Here is a 17,088-nt window from a genome sequence, read left to right on the forward strand (position 1 = left end):
AATAAGACTGGGACTTTTCAGTTTGGAAAAGAGGTGACTAAGGGAGGATATGATAGAGTGTAATTTACTCCTTCTCATAATACAAGAACAAGAGGCCACCAAATGAAATTAAGAGGTAGCAGGTTTAAAACAAACGAAAGTATTTTTCACGCAGTGCACTGCCAACCTCTGGAACTCCTTGCCAGAGGGTGTTGTGAAGGCCAATACTATAATGGGGTTCAAAAGGGAGCTAGATTGATGGACCAATCTTCCATGAATCTATGTCCATTAGCAACGATGGGCAGGAATGGTGTCCCTAGGCTCTAGTCCCTAGTTTGCCAGAAGCTGGGATTGGGTGACAGGGCATGGATCACTTGATCATAACCTGTCTGTTCATTGCCTTTGGAGCACCTGCCATTGGCCACTGTCAGAGGACAGGATACTGGGCTTGATGGACCTTTGGTCTGACCCAGTATGGCCGTTCTTATGTTCTTACCTAAATGCAGATGGAATTTCAGCATCAGAATGCCCATCCACTGCATGATGGGACATCCCTGAAGACCACCGGTTTGTCAGCATGAAGAATTGCATACCCAAATCTGCGTTACCAGGGTGGAGGCAGCAGATTCAATTTTACAGCAGTACTCAGGCTCAGGATGGATAACATTGGGTCAAAGTTGAGGTCTGATTTTTGTCCTGGTCTCTGGTGGACATTGCTCTACTCATGCCAAGAACCACACTGGGCACTTCTGCCAACATATATAGATACTTTCACTGGGGAGCTGGCTTCAGCCTGTCTATTCACTGTCATGGTGGACATTACTTGGTAGGGTGACCAGACAGAAAGTGTGAAAAATCAGGACAGGGAGTGGGGGGTAATAGGAGCCCATATAAGAAAAAGACCCAAAAATCGGGACTGTCCCTATAAAACCGGGACATCTGGTCACCCTATTACTTGGCCAGTAGTGACCTCTGACAGGGTAGGCTAATACCCTCCAATTAAAGATACTGGCATCGTTTGCTCTCTTGGAGCAGGATTCGACTGAATGACTAATCTCCACAGAGAGGAAGCAAGACAAAGAAAAACAATAATGCCACCATAAAAAACCAACAAACATGGGTCAGAGGCCTAAATTCCCATGCTCATAGGACAGCTAATGTGAATAGTTGTTCACAATGGCAAAGAAGTGGCAGATGTAGGCTGCATCTGAGTTTCCAAGCTTATATGAGAGGTGCCTGGAAGGCACCATGGTCTTTGGCTTATTAGCCGTTTCTGTGACCTTTGTGGGCATGCTTAACCCAGTCAGTCAATCTCTAAACTGAAGACTTATTATTAATACTTATTCTTACACATAAGAAGTAGTATTAATAATAAGCTGATATTTCACATTTTGACATGAAAAATGCTAAAAAAGAATGATAATTATAATTTTCTCAAAAGAATATGATATATAAGCAAGGAATTAAGAGTTTTCAACTCTTATGCAAGCCAATGTCTAGTCTAAACTGTTTAGCATGCTAAAGCATATAAGGCCAAATGCTCATAAGAGTGAAAAAACAAAAACAGCATTTGTACCTGCAAATAGACTTACAAGATCATTAAAACGTTTTTTCAGACATCACTATTGCACCTTTTAGTCAAAATTTGGCCCACCAAATCTAAGCAAATTCAAGTTCTGGGTCAATAAACAAAATGAAAATTGTTAAAATCTGTTGAAAGCCACAATGATGAGTTTTATCAAACTCAAAAGACAAGAACATATTCCCGCAAATCCAGGGCTGGCATAAAGAACTGAGACATAACTGTGTAGTGGACGAGACATTATACACCCAGAGAAGAAGAATGCTAATTTTTTACAAAATATGGGACCTTTGCAGTATACTAACTATGCCAAGTTGTTCTTCATAATCTAAAATGTTACAGGCTGAAAGAAGCTGTTGTTGACGTATATTAATAGGCAATAGGTAGGCCTTTCACAGAAACTCAGAAAACAGTGAAGGGCATTGCTGTATTTTTTAGATATGGCTCAACAGCTACTGGACTGACATTCCAAACTGCTGACTACCAATCCATGCAAAATGCCAATCTACAAAAACACTGCAGCATTATTTCAGTCATGTCGTGCCTCTGCCTTTGAGTCCCTTTACCAGCTCCCTTTTTTACCTTCACATCAGACACAAACTTTAGTCCTTATTTTTAAATCTTTCACAATTTAGCCCCTCCCTGCTATTTATCCAATCTCTTATCTCACCATGATGTAAGCTGTCCTCTTTCCCCTATGAATAACAGCAGCCTTTCTCATCTGCCTGTCAACGTCTCTCACAAACAGTTTTTTCCATGCTGCCTTTTATGCGTGGAACCTGCACAAACGGGTTTGCACCGCCATTGCCCTGGTGTTCCTTCAAATCCCTTCTCAAGTTCCGCTAGCACTGTGACACCCAGGTAAACTGCCTAGTGATAACGGCTAAGGAAGTAAATAGACTGTTAGAGATTCATTAGTAGTTCATCTTCTTTTCTTGTTAATGAAAGCTTTGAAGACTCCAAATTGTACACTTAAGATTATATGCAATTTTGTGTTACTGCTACCGTCACCACTCCCATCATTGTGTTCTACATCACATATTGCATCTTTTCCCTTAAGCTTACTAGGCCAAAGGGTGACTGTAGCAGAGCGAAGACTCACCGGTGCAGCACCTCCTGCTGGTCGTCTGGGAATTAGCTCTTGTCAAGCCCAGAGCATCCTCTGCTGGCCAGTATCTCACCTGCCTTAGGGCCCCCATGTCTCTCCTGGACCCTGGTGCCCTTTACCTCGGGGTTCTGCCCTCCGCAGTACCCCCACTCTGGGTCTCCCTCCCAGGGGAACCCCCAACCCTCTACCTCCACCTTGCCTCAGTAGCTACTGTCAGTCGTCATCTAGCCCCCTCTCACTGGGGCAAACTGCAATCTGTAAAGGCCACTCATCACTGGCGAGGGGGTCAGACCAGCTGCCTCTGCTAGCCCCAGGCTGCCCCTCTGCAGCCCCAGTACCTTCTTAGGCCTTAACAAAGTCCTCAGCCTGGGGAGTTGCCAGGCTGGAGCTCTCCAGCTACTTTGCCTTTCCCCAGCAGTGCTCCACCTCAGGTACCCTTGCTCCTTCAGGCAGCTAGGTCCTTCTCTCTCTCTCTCTCTCTCTCTCTCTCGATACTGACCCAGCTCCACCCTCAGCCCTTTTATCAGCGACAGCTGTGGCCTGATTGGCAAAGTGGTCACAGCTGCAGCCACACCCAATCAGCCTACCCTTTTCAGGAGCTGGGCAATTGCCCTGCTACAGTGACTTTCAAGGGGGCAGATCTCCTTGCGGAGCCCCTGCTACACAACCCCCCAGCTCCGTGTGCAGGTGGCGGAGTCCCCCGCGGTGCGCTAGAGGTTGGTCCTGGCAGAAGTTACCAGGGTCGGAGACCTCCTGGATTACGACCGGGGAGACTGGCTGGATCCCCTGACGCTCGCTCGGCATATGGGGCTCTTTAGGCCTTGTACTCTCTGGCGCGTACTACAGGAGGTGAGGGCCACTTTGCCGTCCGCTGCTCGGGCCTACCTCGACCAGGTCCTGCACGAGGGCATGCCCCGCCCACCCTCCACCCTGGGCCCTCTGGACCTTTTCATCGGGCCCCTGCCCCGTGGACTCAACCGCCCCCCCCACCCCTTCTCCGCAAGCCGGCTGCACGATCTGCAGACGGTCCGCTACCAAACCGCGCCAAGGAAACATCTATACACGCTCGTGCTCCACACCCTTCACTTCCTCACCCTCGTGTCCCGCCCCGACACAAAGTGGCGGGACCTCCTGCCACCTCTGGAGGGTGAGGAGCCCCGGTGGGCCAGCCTATACTCCACCCTGGTCCCGAGGCCCGCCGGGGATATCAGCTGGCAGCTCCTTCATGGGGCCATAAGCACGGGCGTGTATTTGTCACGGTTTACCCCTGTCCCAGACACCTGCCCCTTCTGCGGCGCGAGGGAGACCCTGGCGCACGTTTACTTAGAGTGCGCCAGGTTGCAGCCCCTATACCGGCTCCTCATGAACATACTGTTGCGTTTCTGGCTGTACTTTTCCCGTCACCTCCTTCTCTATGCACTCCCTATCCATGACCCCACAAAGTCACGGGACCTCCTGGTCAACCTCCTCCTAGCCCTGGCTAAAACGGCCATCTACAAAACCAGGGAGAGGAGGTTGGCCAATGGAGACTCCTGTGACTATGGGGCTTGTTTCCAATCCTCTGTCCGTTCATGTATCCGGGCAGAGTTCCTCTGGGCGGCGTCCACTGGCTCCCTTGACACCTTCGAGGAGCAGTGGGCGCTGTCTGGGGTTCTCTGCTGGGTGTCCCCATCAGGCTCCCTTCTTTTGACCCTCTGACCGTACTCCTGTCCCTGTTCTTTTATTAGTTGTCCCCCAAACTCAGTTGGGTTTTGAGGTCCTGTAGATCCTCCCCTTAGGCTGGGGGGAGGGATCCTTTAGCAGTGGGCGGGCTTCTGCCCGCCCACTTCCCGGAACCCAATAGGTACAGTGACTTTCAGAAATACATAGTGCCTAGCATTGCAGCCTCAATAATAATTCCTCTTCTGTGTATATACCTTGACTGGTCGTCAGACTCCTAAAGCAAATCTTGAGTGAGCAGTGTTGCAAGGCTATGAATTTGCTGAGTTTCATATGTCACAAAAAATGACTCTGACACGTCTCAGATTCAGACTTAACTGAGGCCTGGTCTAAACCTAAACCTTAGGTTGTCCTAGCTACGTCACACAGTTTTGGAAAATTAAAGCTATAAGAAAATACTGCAGAATGAAACTGACACAAAATCAACTCCCTTCCCCTCCAAAGAACCTGTAGAAGTACAGTAATAGTAAAGATGAGCAGAATAAATAAATTTAGTAATTAGATTTTTAGCTAGTATTTTAAAAATACAGTATAAAGAAAAAAGTAATTAGCCTTTTGTATTGAAAAAAAACCCTATATACTAGAAAGAAGCAAACCCAAATCCTATTGTGCTCTTAAATTCTAAGATTTAAGACGTATATTACAACTGTAAAATAAGAAGAGCACATATTTTATACTGCAGAAAAAAAGATATGCTACAAAACCCATCAAACTTACCTAGGGCTTTACATGCAAAAAGGGCCATTGAACTCTGAAGTCTGTCTGGTCTGACAGCCTGGACCACAAGGACCTTAAGATAAAGTATATTCAGTAAGAGTCATGTATATTAGAAGAGCAGTACATAGTAACAATTCTAAACCTGAACAGTAGGCTTACAATAATACAATTTTAAAAAAAAAACTTTTGAGGGGAGAAGGAAGATTCTTCTTAAAATATCACAATTTTAAATGTTTTTTTCCAGAACGGGTTTGTCAACTTTGGTATATAATTAAAAATGATCTAGTAAAAAAAAACTATTCCAATTCAAATATAAACAGCTAACATAACTGTTCCTTTTGGGTGCAATTCATCCCTGTGTAGACAGCCACAGAAGCACTATGGACCACCTAAATTCTCCCTTGTGATGGGGTACTCACCCCACATTAGCCCAGAGAGGCTTAACAGGCTCAGGAGGGAGTAAGTAACCTGTGAGGACACATCTGAGAGAGAATTAGGGTTGATACGCAAGCTTTCATTGACAATGGAGCCCAGCTGGGCACATGCAAACGGGGCTAGTATAAGGCCAAGAAGCAACGACAGAAGGGGCTGCAGTGTGGAAGCCTTCAGTCACTCTCTGGGCTTAGAGAGGGAAAGGAAGAAATCCAGGGAGCCAGTAGAAGCCCTGGGATCCTGGCCCTCAAAGAAGGGTTTACCCAGCAGGGTGGTGGAGCAAAAGCCAGATAGATACATAGTAGGAAAACATCCAGGGAAATGACAGCAAGGCTTGGGACAGTGCATACCTTAGTCGCTGATTTGAGGGTCCCTGGGCTGGAACCCGAAGTAGAGGGCAGGCCCAGGGTCCCTACCTGCCACCGCATAAGGGGCATAGTCTTGATTTGGAGGACTGGGAATCATACCCAAACAGTCAGTTCAATGAGACTTTTGTGGAAGGGAAAACTATAGTGAGCTGGCTAGAGGGCCAAGCCACAAAGAGGGAGAGCATCCTGAGTCACAAAGAAGAAGCACTGCACCTCTGGAGCGTGAACGAAACATGGGAAGGGGTGTCAAATCGGGCAGCGCTATTCCCCCGATGCGTTCATGAGGAGGCGCCTTAGTAGTGCATAGTGAACCCCATTACACACCTGAAAGGCTGGAACTGCTTGTAAAGGAAGTGCATTATGTGGGTAGCTAGAGTGACAAACTCCAAGATTATCTTTACTTCTGCTAATTTCCACCTGAAAAGGATGTCTTCTTAGCTTCTAACATTAGAGTCTTACTGCCCTTTGATTTCTTAGAGCAGAGTTTAGCATGCAGAGGTTACTCATCTTGTGCAATAACTGGATTTCTTCTACATGCATGTCTCTAGGGTTGCGCCATGTCAGGTGCACGTGTCCCCTGTGCCTCTGATTAGAGATTGTTGGTAGCAGTGTGACGTTGCAGTCTATATGGTTTTATAAAAATATGTTAATGAGTGAATATAATGTAAGTGGAATATGCTCCATGCAAAATGTCTCTTGTAAGGTATCATTACAAAGCTTATAATCTACTGACTGTGATCATCCTATTGTAATTATGCAAAGTGTGGGCCATTAATGGTGGTTTTGAATCTTGATGACTCCCATTAACCAGGACAATTGTCTGCAGATGGGTGTGTTTTACCTGTAAGTCTTCCTGTATACCTGTGCGCTGGCAAGTGGGCAATGAAGTCTTGCAGTGACATGTGATCATGTCACCTGAACTGGAATCCATCTTTAATCTGGTGTCTTTCCATTGAGAATGAGGGGGTGGGAACCCAGAGAGGGACAAAGGATTCCCGCCTTATGCAAAAGATATATAAAGGGGTGGAATAGAACAAAGGGAGAAGAGGAGCCATCATGAAGAATCCCTTAGCTACCACCTGAGCTGGAACAAGGGCTGTACCAGGGGAAAAAATTGTGCCCAGGCCTGGAAGGTGTCCAGTCTGCGGAAAAAACTTGCTGAAGCATCTCTGAGGGTGAGATTATCTGTATTCAATTTGATCAGACACAGATTTGTGCATTTTATTTTATTTTGCTTGATGACTTACTTTGTTCTGTCTGTTACTACTTGGAACCACTTAAATCCTACTTTCTGTATTTAATAAAAATCACTTTTTACTTATTAATTAACTCAGAGTATGTATTAATACCTGGGGGAGCAAACAACTGTGCATCTCTCTCAGTGTTACAGAGGGCGAACAATTTATGAGTTTACCCTGTATAAGCTTTATACGGGGTAAAATGGATTTAGACCCCATTGGGAGTTGGGCATAGAATCATAGAATATCAGGGTTGAAAGGGACCCTAGGGAGGTCATCTAGTCCAACCCCCTGCTCAAAGCAGGACCAATCCCCAGACAGATTTTTTTCCCCAGATCCCTAAGTGGCCCCCTCAAGGATTGAACACACAACCCTGGGTTTAGTAGGCCAATGCTCAAACCACTGAGCTATCCCTCAGGCATCTGAGTGTTAAAGACACTGTTAGCTGCTTTCAGGTAAACCTGCAGCTTTGGGGCAAGTAATTCAGACCTCGGTCTTTGTTGGAGCAGAGGGGAGAGTTTGGCTCAACAAGACAGGGTCCTGGGGTCCCGAGTTGGCAGGGAAAGCAGGGGTATAAGTAGTCTTGGCACAATGGGTGGCAGCTCCCAGGGGGTTTCTCTTATCCAACCCATCACAGCAGTGTCTGTTCAGCCCACATAGGCACCCTACACTTCTTCCTGCCCTGTACCAAGGATATATAGAGCTATGTGGGCAAACTGCTCTCAGTTTCTTTTCTACTACAAAGTCCCACACAGGAAATTCCAAAGCAGAAAGGAAGTAGGGCTGGTAATGGAGCACTCATAGGGACACATCTCAAACAACTATATTTACTGCATAAGGTGCAGGGCCAGCTCCAGGCACCAGCTGACCAAGCACGTGCTTGGGGCGGCACCTTGGGGTGGGGCGGCAGGGTACTCGGGGGGGGGGGAATTCGGTGGCATGGCGCTGGGGGGGGGCTTGGGCGGTGCAGCACTCGGGAGGGGTGGGGCTTGGGGCTTGCACGGCGCAGCACTCAGGAGGGGCGGGGGCTTGCGCGGCGCAGCACTCGGGGGTTTTGGCGGCGCAGCGCTCAGGGGGACAGGGGGTTCGGCGGTGCAGTGCTGGGGGGGTGGGGGCTTCGGCGGCACAGCGCTCAGGGGGGCGGGGGCTTCGGTGGCGTGGCACGGGGGGTCGGCGGCGCAGCACTCGCGGGGGGGTTACAGTAGGGCGGCGCTCTTTTTTTTTTGCTTGGGGCAGCAAAAAAGTTAGAGCTGGCCCTGATAAGGTGAGTAACTTCTGTTTGTTCTTTGAGTAGTTTCCCTCTAGATGCTCCCCTTCAGGTGATTTCCAAGCAGTATTCTCAGCAGAAGGAGGTGGCTTCTGAGGCAAGTCCGGTACTGAAGACAATACTGCAGTCCTGAGGACAGTATCTGATTTAGAAGAGTTAACCAATGCACAATGCTTAGAAAAGATATGAATTGAGGACCAAATAGCCACCTTGCAGATCTCAACAATGACAACATGTTTAAGCAGTGCTATAGAGATGAACAGAGATCTCGTGGAATGAGCTAGCACACTAGAAGGAGGTTGTACACCGGAAGATTCATAACAAGAAGTTATACAACTAGAAATCCACCTCAGAAGTCTTTGGGTGGAGACTGCAGCCCCTTTATATTTCTCAGAAATTGAAATGAACAGCCTGGGAGATGCTCTAAATGATTTTGTTCCGTCTAAATAGAAGGCTAATGCCCTCCTGATTTCCAACATATGGAAAGCTGCATCCTCCCTGGTATGGTGTGGCTTTGGGGGGAAAACTGAGAGTTGAATAACTTGATTAATGTGAACTTCGGACAATACCTTGGGTAAAAATGTAGGATGCAATCATAATGAAAATTTGCCTTTGAAAAAGAATTGTATAGGGAGGGTCTGCCATTAAAGCCCTCATTTTCCCAACTCTTCAGGCAGAAGTGATGGCCACCAAGAAGTCTTTTTAATTTATAGGTGAAGAAGTGAACAGGTGGCCATCAGTTCAAAGGGAGGTTTCATAAGGCACTTAAGAACAAAGTTTAAATCCCAAAGGATCCTCAATCCTTTAATGCATCTGATCATTGTGGGGTGAGCAAACACCAAAAACCCCTCAATGGAAGAATGGAAGGCCGTGAAAGCTGCCAACTGTACTCCAATTAAAGTCATCTGGTAATTCTAACAGATAGTCAAGATGAGGGGGAAGAGTGGATGGACAAAAGATGCCAGAGGACAAACCAGTGGTGGAATCTTCCATTTCTGAAGGTAAACTGAACAGGAAGTTTGTAATCCCAAGAGCCATGGAGTATCCAAGCCTTGAGGTAAAGAATTCTGAAATTCTAATGGAGAGCACGAACTCATGTCTTGAGAAGGGAGATGTGGAATGGCAAGTGCTGGGCAATCAAGCTGTACTGGAGAGATCTATAGTTCCAGTGACCATGACAACCTTGATATTGAGAGGCACTTGGTACTTTTAGAAGGGGAGACTCTGATTAATTGGAGACATAGATATCTTCGGAGCATCTAAACTCCTGCGGTACCAGATGAGTCAAAGAAGACAGAAAGGAATCTGTTTCACTTAGCCCTTTGTGGACTTTGGTACCAATGCAGACTGCCTTGAAGAGGGTCTAATATGGAATCCTTAGACTTCTATGATATTGAAGGAGTCATATGTCTAGGTACAAAAGGTTGTATAAGTCGGCGTGGCCTTGCTGATAGTGGGGTGTTTCTCCTTGCGGCCTCGATCATGCTCAGACAGAATTGAAGGTGGTTTAGGCACCAAAGCATGCTTGGAGTCGTGGCTCCTAGATAAACTCAGGATTTTGGAGGCAGTCTCAGTACCAGAGGAACCTGGAACCCCAATGATACCCAACAAGGGACCTGAGGGCTCAGAAATGGTCAGTTTTAGTGGAGATTGAGACTTCTTCAAAACAGGCTCTGTGTAAGGAGAACTAGAACTCCTGTTCTTAGAAACCTTCCCAGTACCTTCTGATGATTATTCCTTTGAAGGTCTGGGAGAATGTGATACCAAGGTCAGCTCCCAGACTGATGCACTGGGCAGCACAGTATGGGGAGGTGAGCAGCCCTCAGTGGTGAAAGAATAGGTTAAGGAGTATTTAGAAAAGCTGGACATGCACAGGTCCATGGAGCCAGATGCAATGCATCCAAGGATGCTGAGGGAGTTTGGCTGATGTGATTGCAGAGCCATTGGCCATTATCTTTGAAAACTCGTGGCGATCGGGGGAGGTCCCAGATGATTGGAAAAAGGCAAATATAGTGCCCATCTTTGAAAAAGGGAAGAAGGAGAATCTGGGGAACTACAGACAGATCAGCCTCACCTCAATCCCTTGAAAAATCATGGAGCAGGTCCTCAAGAAATCCATTTTGAAGCACTTGGAGAAGAGGAAGGTGGTCAGGAACAGTCAACATGAATTCACCAAGGGCAAGTCATGCCTGACCAACCTGATTGCCTTCTATAATGAGACAACTGATTCTGTGGATATGGGGTAATATACCTTGACTTTAGCAAAGCTTTTGATATGGTCTCCCACAGTATTCTTGACAGCAAGTTAAAGAAGTATGGATTCGACGAATGGACTATAAGGTGGACAGAAAGCTGGCTAGATCGTCGGGCTCAATGGATAGTGATCAACGGCTCAGTGATCTAGTTGAAAGCTGGTATCAAGCGGAGTGCCCCAGTGGTCGGTCCTGGGGCTGGTTTTGTTCAACATCTTCATTAATGATCTGGATGATGGGATGGATTGCACCCTCAGCAAGTTCATGGATGACACTAAGCTGGGGGGAGAGATAGATATGGTAGAGGGTAGGGATAGGGTCTAGAGTGATGTAGACAAATTGGAGGATTGGCCCAAAAGAAATCAGATGAGGTTCAACAAAGACAAGTGCAGAGTCCTTCACTTAGGATGGAAGAATCCCATACACTGCTACAGGCTGGGGACCGACTGGCTAAGCAACAGTTCTGCAGAAAAGGACCTGGGGATTACAGTGGATGAGAAGCTGGATATGAGTCAACAGTGTTCCCTTGTTGCCAGAAGGGTAAGGGCATATTGGGCTGCATGAGTAGGAGCACTGCCAGCAGATCGAAGGAAGTGATTATCTCTATTTAGCACTGGTGAGGCCACATCTGGAGTATTGTGTCCTGTTTTGGGCCCACCACTAGAGAAATGATGTGGACAAATACGAGAGAGTCCAGTGGAGGGCAATGAAAATGATCAGGGGGCTGGGGCACATGAATTATGAGGAAAGGCTGAAGAAACTGGGCTTATTTAGTCTGCAGAAGAGAAGACTGAGGGGGGATTTGATAGCAGCTTTCAACTACCTGAAGGGGGGTTCCAAAGAGGATGGATCTAGACTGTTCTCAGTGGTGGCAAATGACAGAACAAGGAGCAATGGTCTCAAGTTACACTGGGGGAGCTCTAAGTTGGATATTAGGAAAAACTTTCACTAGGAGGGTGGTGAAGCACTGGAATGGGTTACCGAGGGAGGTGATGGAATCTCCATCCTTAGAGGTTTTTAAGGCCCGGCTTGACAAAGCCCTGGCTGGGATGATTTAGTTGGGATTGGTCCTGTTTTGAGCAGGGGGTTGGACTAAGTGACCTCCTGAGGTCTCTTCCAACCCTAATCTTCTATGATTCTAAGGTGGACAGGACATTAAACTCACTTGGAGGCTGATGTATAGGGCAAGTCCCCTGGCCTGGATCAAAGGCAAGTTAAAGAAAACACTCCATGATTAGGACTTTCAGTCTGATCTCTTGATTTTTCCTGGCCCTGCTTTTGAGGGCTGCACAAAAATTAATTTTTTGAGGAATGTTTGTGCGTGTTTGAGGGAGCTTATCAATCCTGCACCGATTAAACAGTTGTTCTAGGCTCAAGAAATCACACCCCTCCACCTCTGCTGGGCATGCTCCAACCTGAGGGAGCATTTTAAAGGGAGTGACACAGTTCAGTCTGGGCCAACTGTGGAGAAAAGCAATCAGGTGAATCAGCTTCCTGCCGGAAAGCCACCAAAGCTCCACACTGCCAGGACAGAGCCTCATAGCCAAGCCAAGGAAGTCCAATCACTGTGGGAGCTGAGGGGGAGCTTGGGCCAGCGGAAGAGACTCAAGAGACAGATCAGAGGGGAATGCAACAGGCACCCCAAATCCAACTCTATGACACCGGAGGGACTGAAACAAGGGTAGGAAATGACCCAGGGAGAGTGATTAGGGGTATCAGGCCCTGAGCCCTGTGTGAGGGCCACTGTTTCAAAGGACCCTGGACTGGAACCCAGTGAAGTAGGGTGAGCCCAGGTTCCCATACCACCCTCCCAGTCTCAGCACTATCCTGAATCATAGCCACTGAGCAAGGTGGCCTTTGGACTCTCTTTCCCAAACTGTAACTAGTACCGTCAGCCTGGAGCACACAGCCGGCCCCCAAAAGCGTATGTCCCAGACAGCTAATACAGCTGACAGTTATAGCATCCCAGCAAGTAAGGCAATGCTTGAATCCAGTGATGCGGGCATACCCCTGCAAGGGAGAAAAACAGCACCCTCTGGAAGGAAATTAGGAAAAAGGGGAAAAATAAGAGAAATAAAATAAATATCTTCCAAATAAAAGAAAAGTTTCAAAAGACTATGCTGAACTAAACTACACACTAATAAACAACTAAACTAGACTAGAAGGCAACTTAACAGTAGATACTCTGTCTCAAGCCAAGGAAGTTGAAAAGGAACTGAGGACAGGTCGCCCACATAACCATATATATCCTTGGCACAGGGCATGAGGAGGTGTAGGGTGCAGGCCAAATGGGCACTACTATAAAAAATCTCCAATCAAATGGATGGGGTGCATGTGCACCTGAAATGGATACAGGGACTCCTGAATTGGAGCATCCATAGGGACATTACTTGAAGAAGAACTATGTGTTTGTCATGAAAAACAAACTAATATCATTTCTTTATACCATCATTTCCTGCAGCTGGAATTTAGTAGAGCACACCTAATCTGTTGGGTAAATTTTCAACAGATATAAAGCTATGTATGTTAGTCAGCACTGACTTTGTAAGTGTTATACTAATGTGCCTGTTCTGAATGTGTTTTTATACTAAAATAATCAATTTTGAAAGCATCTCTGCTTGGTTTTAAGATAAATAGCACCTGTAATCTATTTATCCTGAGCTACTCTAACTATGAACCTCTAAATTACAAAATGTTTTTATTACCAACAAACCCCAAAACCAACCCTAAACAGCACATATAGTTGATTCACCCCCTCCCCTTGTCTCTCTCAGTTAGGCTCTGATACATATCAATTCAGCCCACACGTGTTTTAGGTTCCTAACTTCCAATGATATCAACGGAAGTTAGAAGCCTAAATACCTTTGAGGACCTGAGCCTTCCCTACTAACTATCTTCATAGGATCTTTCACAGGTAGCTTCCTGCATAATGTATGCTTTAAAGTTCTGTACACTGCTGGCTCTGGGACATACAGTCACCCATGCCCAGTTCAGTTTATAGTCCCTTTCCTCAGGGCTCTGTTTATTCTCCAACACAAACCAAAGGAAATGCAGAACAATAACAAAAGCAATAGTCTTGTCCTTGGCTGAGATGGTGGAGCCCTCTGGACTTTGGTAATTAAATCATCTGAACCACACCAGCCTATGGAAACCCATGGAATCTCCTTGCAGCCTTCTCCTTGTCTCTGTCTCCTCTGACTCCTCCCCGCCTCCCTCCAGTGGAGTTGGGGCCCTCATTTATATCTTCCAGCTAGGAATCTGGCCCAATCAGTGGGTGCAGTTTAGCTGAGTCAGCTGATTCCCTCCAGAACAGGGACAGCTGTTCATTAGAGCCCCTGGCCTTGAAAGGGCCAGACCTCACTGTTACGTGTACCCCAAGGATTCCCAAACTGTGGTACATGAGACATCTCAGGGGGAGGTACCTGGGAGAAATTGTGCAATGCTGGATTTTATTTATTATTTCATTTATTGCATTTTCATAATAGGCTGTTCAGACAACACTTTAAATCTGTGGGAATGTGTTATATAAAATATGGTAGTTAATTTACTTCAAGATGTAGTAATGTATGAATGAGAACGCAGATACACAGAGACACTGATGTACAGAGCCCTCAACTCCAGTCACCGTACAGCGCAGGTTCAGTTGCCCAGCAACTATCCAGTTTAGCTGAGCTCAGAACTTAGTCAGGGGGTTGTGTTTTTTTCCCAGTTGTATATGTCACACTATAACTATATTTGTACATAACAGTGAAATATAGACAGATGGTTAAAGACTGGCAGTATTAAGAAGAACACACAAAGTATCAGTGATGAGAAGAGTAGGGATACACAGACAATTGGTAAATCTGGAAGGGGGTAAGCAGGCAGCTGGTAGATCTGGAAGGGGGTAAACAATAAGAAAAGTTTGGGAACCTCTGCTCTAAGGATATATCTACGCTGCAATTAAACACCTGCAGCTGGCTTGTACCAGCTGCCCCAGGCTCATGGGGCTCAAGCTAAAGGGCTGTTTCACTGAGGTGGGAGGGTCCCAGAGTTCAGGCTGTAGCTCGAGGCCGAATATGTACACCACCATTAAACATCCCCTTAGCCTGAGCCCTGTGAGCCTGAGTGAGCTGGCACAGGCCAGCTGCAGGTCTCTAACTGCAGTGTAGACACCTGCAGGTGTCTAACTGCAGGGTACACTACTTCTTAAAGGGTACATCATGGAAGAAGCTAACCTCTGAGTGGGACTTAAATAATTCTGTGCCGGTGTTTTCTCCCATCACTGTTGGTATACATTTTCACTGCTTTCTAAAAGACAAAGACACCCTTTACACTCATCATACTGGTGTTTGACGGGGTTTTTTTTCTTTAGGTTTTTTTTTAATCCTCTAGAAACTGTGATGAAGACACGTTGGGGACATATGAACTATTGTTCTGCATATTATAGAGTGAAGCATGTTATTCAGATAAGAGCTTTTGTTAAATGGTTTGTTTATAGTTTATTCCTAATTTCTGTGGTGATTGTTGTTAAAAAAGTCCCCTTCTTTCTCTCTCTCTCTTTTTTTTTTTTTTTTGTGCTAGATACTTGGCTATTTTTTTTACAAATGAATTCATTGAGATACCCAGGGAAGGCTGTGTGATTTGTGCGCTCTGGCAGTAATTGCAGGATGTTTAATTTGTCAGAAGTACCCGACCAGGGTTTTGAGAGGTGTCATTCCTGCTAATCCAGTTTCTGTTGTTTACTGCACATAGCAACATCTGGTGGCAGGACAACTTAGAGGAATTGAAAGTAGAAAATCCACTGTAATCAAGTTTTCTATTTTCATTTGTGTTATATGCAGCCTGTATATTTCTAAGGCACACAAGATTCCCTGTGTGTGTACTTCTGTACCCCAGTCTGGGTGGGAGGGATGGCGTTGGCTCTTGAAATTATTCTCAACATACTTTACACAGAAAAGTCATGCACATTAGTGTACTGACAAGCTCCCCAGGGCAAGGGCCATGTCCTTCTATATGTCTGTATAACATTTACCGAAGAAGTGAGCTGCAGCTCACGAAAGCTCATGCTAAAATAAATTTGTTAGTCTTTAAGGTGCCACAAATACTCCTGTTCTATTTACCACAATGTGACCCTAATACCTATTTGAGCCTCCACCTCCAGACACTACCACAATACAAATAACATGGGACCCAACAGGCAGACAAGTAGGTTTTGTACATTTGGGGAATCAGCAACTGCTGAGGTGTGGAATGTGTTCTGTATGGTTCTTTGCAGAGGGTTACAGCTGACTGTGATCTCCATAGTGGCTAACTTTGCCTAAGGAGTTATCATAGATTGGGAAGTGGTGTACCTTTCTTAGGCTAAAATAGTTGCTAAGCCCCTTATTTTCATGCTAGGATCACACATAACTATCTGACTCCTTATCCCTCTACAAGTCCACCCCAACACCATCTACCAGAAAGCTTACTTTGGGTACTTGTCACCCTTAGTATGTGTTCAGAACCTCATTGGCAGTGCTCAGCATCTCACAGCATTGAGCTCTGCTATTTTAAAACATTAAACCTTTAGACCTAAGCTACAAAAAATATTTTAAAAACACAATGCAGTGGGGGTGGGGAGAGATAATGAAAGGGGGCGGGAGGACCTTCTATAGGGCAGGAGGCATTTATCATATACCTGTGCACCTACGAGAATAGACCCATTGGAAGGTATGAAAATAAATAAAATATACACTGCTAACAAACACTTTAGCAAACCTTTGCTAAGCTGCTACCTGGTAAATCTAGATGTGCACACTTTATTAATGATGTTGATAAAGCATCATCTGACTTTTGCCAGATTATATCTGTTATTGTAATGCTAGAAGTGAATAATTTCCTCTCCCCTCATACTTTAAAAATCTTTGGAAATTAAATGCAACTTCCCACCCAAAAAACCCCCTATTTCAATACAATATTAAAATAAAATATTAAACATTTAAAAGTCTAGAAAAGCAAAAATCAAAGTAAAAATTAATGCAATGTTAACTCTGTCTCTTCCGTGTGTACATTATAATATGATCGTATGTTATTGTAGATACATAAACAACTCTATATGAGGTTGTAGAAAAAGTTATATATAATCCTATTTTATCATCTGAAAACTAATAATGACAGTAGCATTATAATATTTAGCACTTACAGGGATTTTTCTTATCATACTTCAAAGAACTTTTGCAGGTGAAAAAGTCTCAATTTTACAAAGAGGAAAACTTGAAGGGTAGACAGTTAAGAGACAGATGACATTGTGAGCCAATGACGGAGTTAGGACTAAAACCCAATTCTCTTGACTGTGATTTCCATACTCCTATTCTCTGGATCGAATTGCCTCCCTAATGTGAGGGATAAATAAAGATGTTTGTGCAAAAAAGTGCAGAGTTCATGTTGCATTTTCAACCTTAACTG

At 45.4% G+C, this 17,088-nt stretch overlaps 1 protein-coding gene across 1 annotated transcript in view; it reads right to left on the reverse strand.

The window, feature by feature from the left end:
- The window catches only part of DYNC2H1 (dynein cytoplasmic 2 heavy chain 1), a 368,188-nt gene that overhangs the window by 156,566 nt on the left and 194,534 nt on the right, over window positions 1–17,088 (reverse strand). The window contains exon 75 of the mRNA XM_045019043.1: window positions 5,106–5,178. Coding sequence (XP_044874978.1) covers window positions 5,106–5,178 — 73 coding nt within the window. The remainder of the gene's footprint in view (window positions 1–5,105; window positions 5,179–17,088) is intronic.

The sequence above is a fragment of the Mauremys mutica genome, chromosome 1 (assembly GCF_020497125.1).
Source record: "Mauremys mutica isolate MM-2020 ecotype Southern chromosome 1, ASM2049712v1, whole genome shotgun sequence".
Classification (NCBI taxonomy): Eukaryota; Metazoa; Chordata; order Testudines; family Geoemydidae; genus Mauremys; species Mauremys mutica.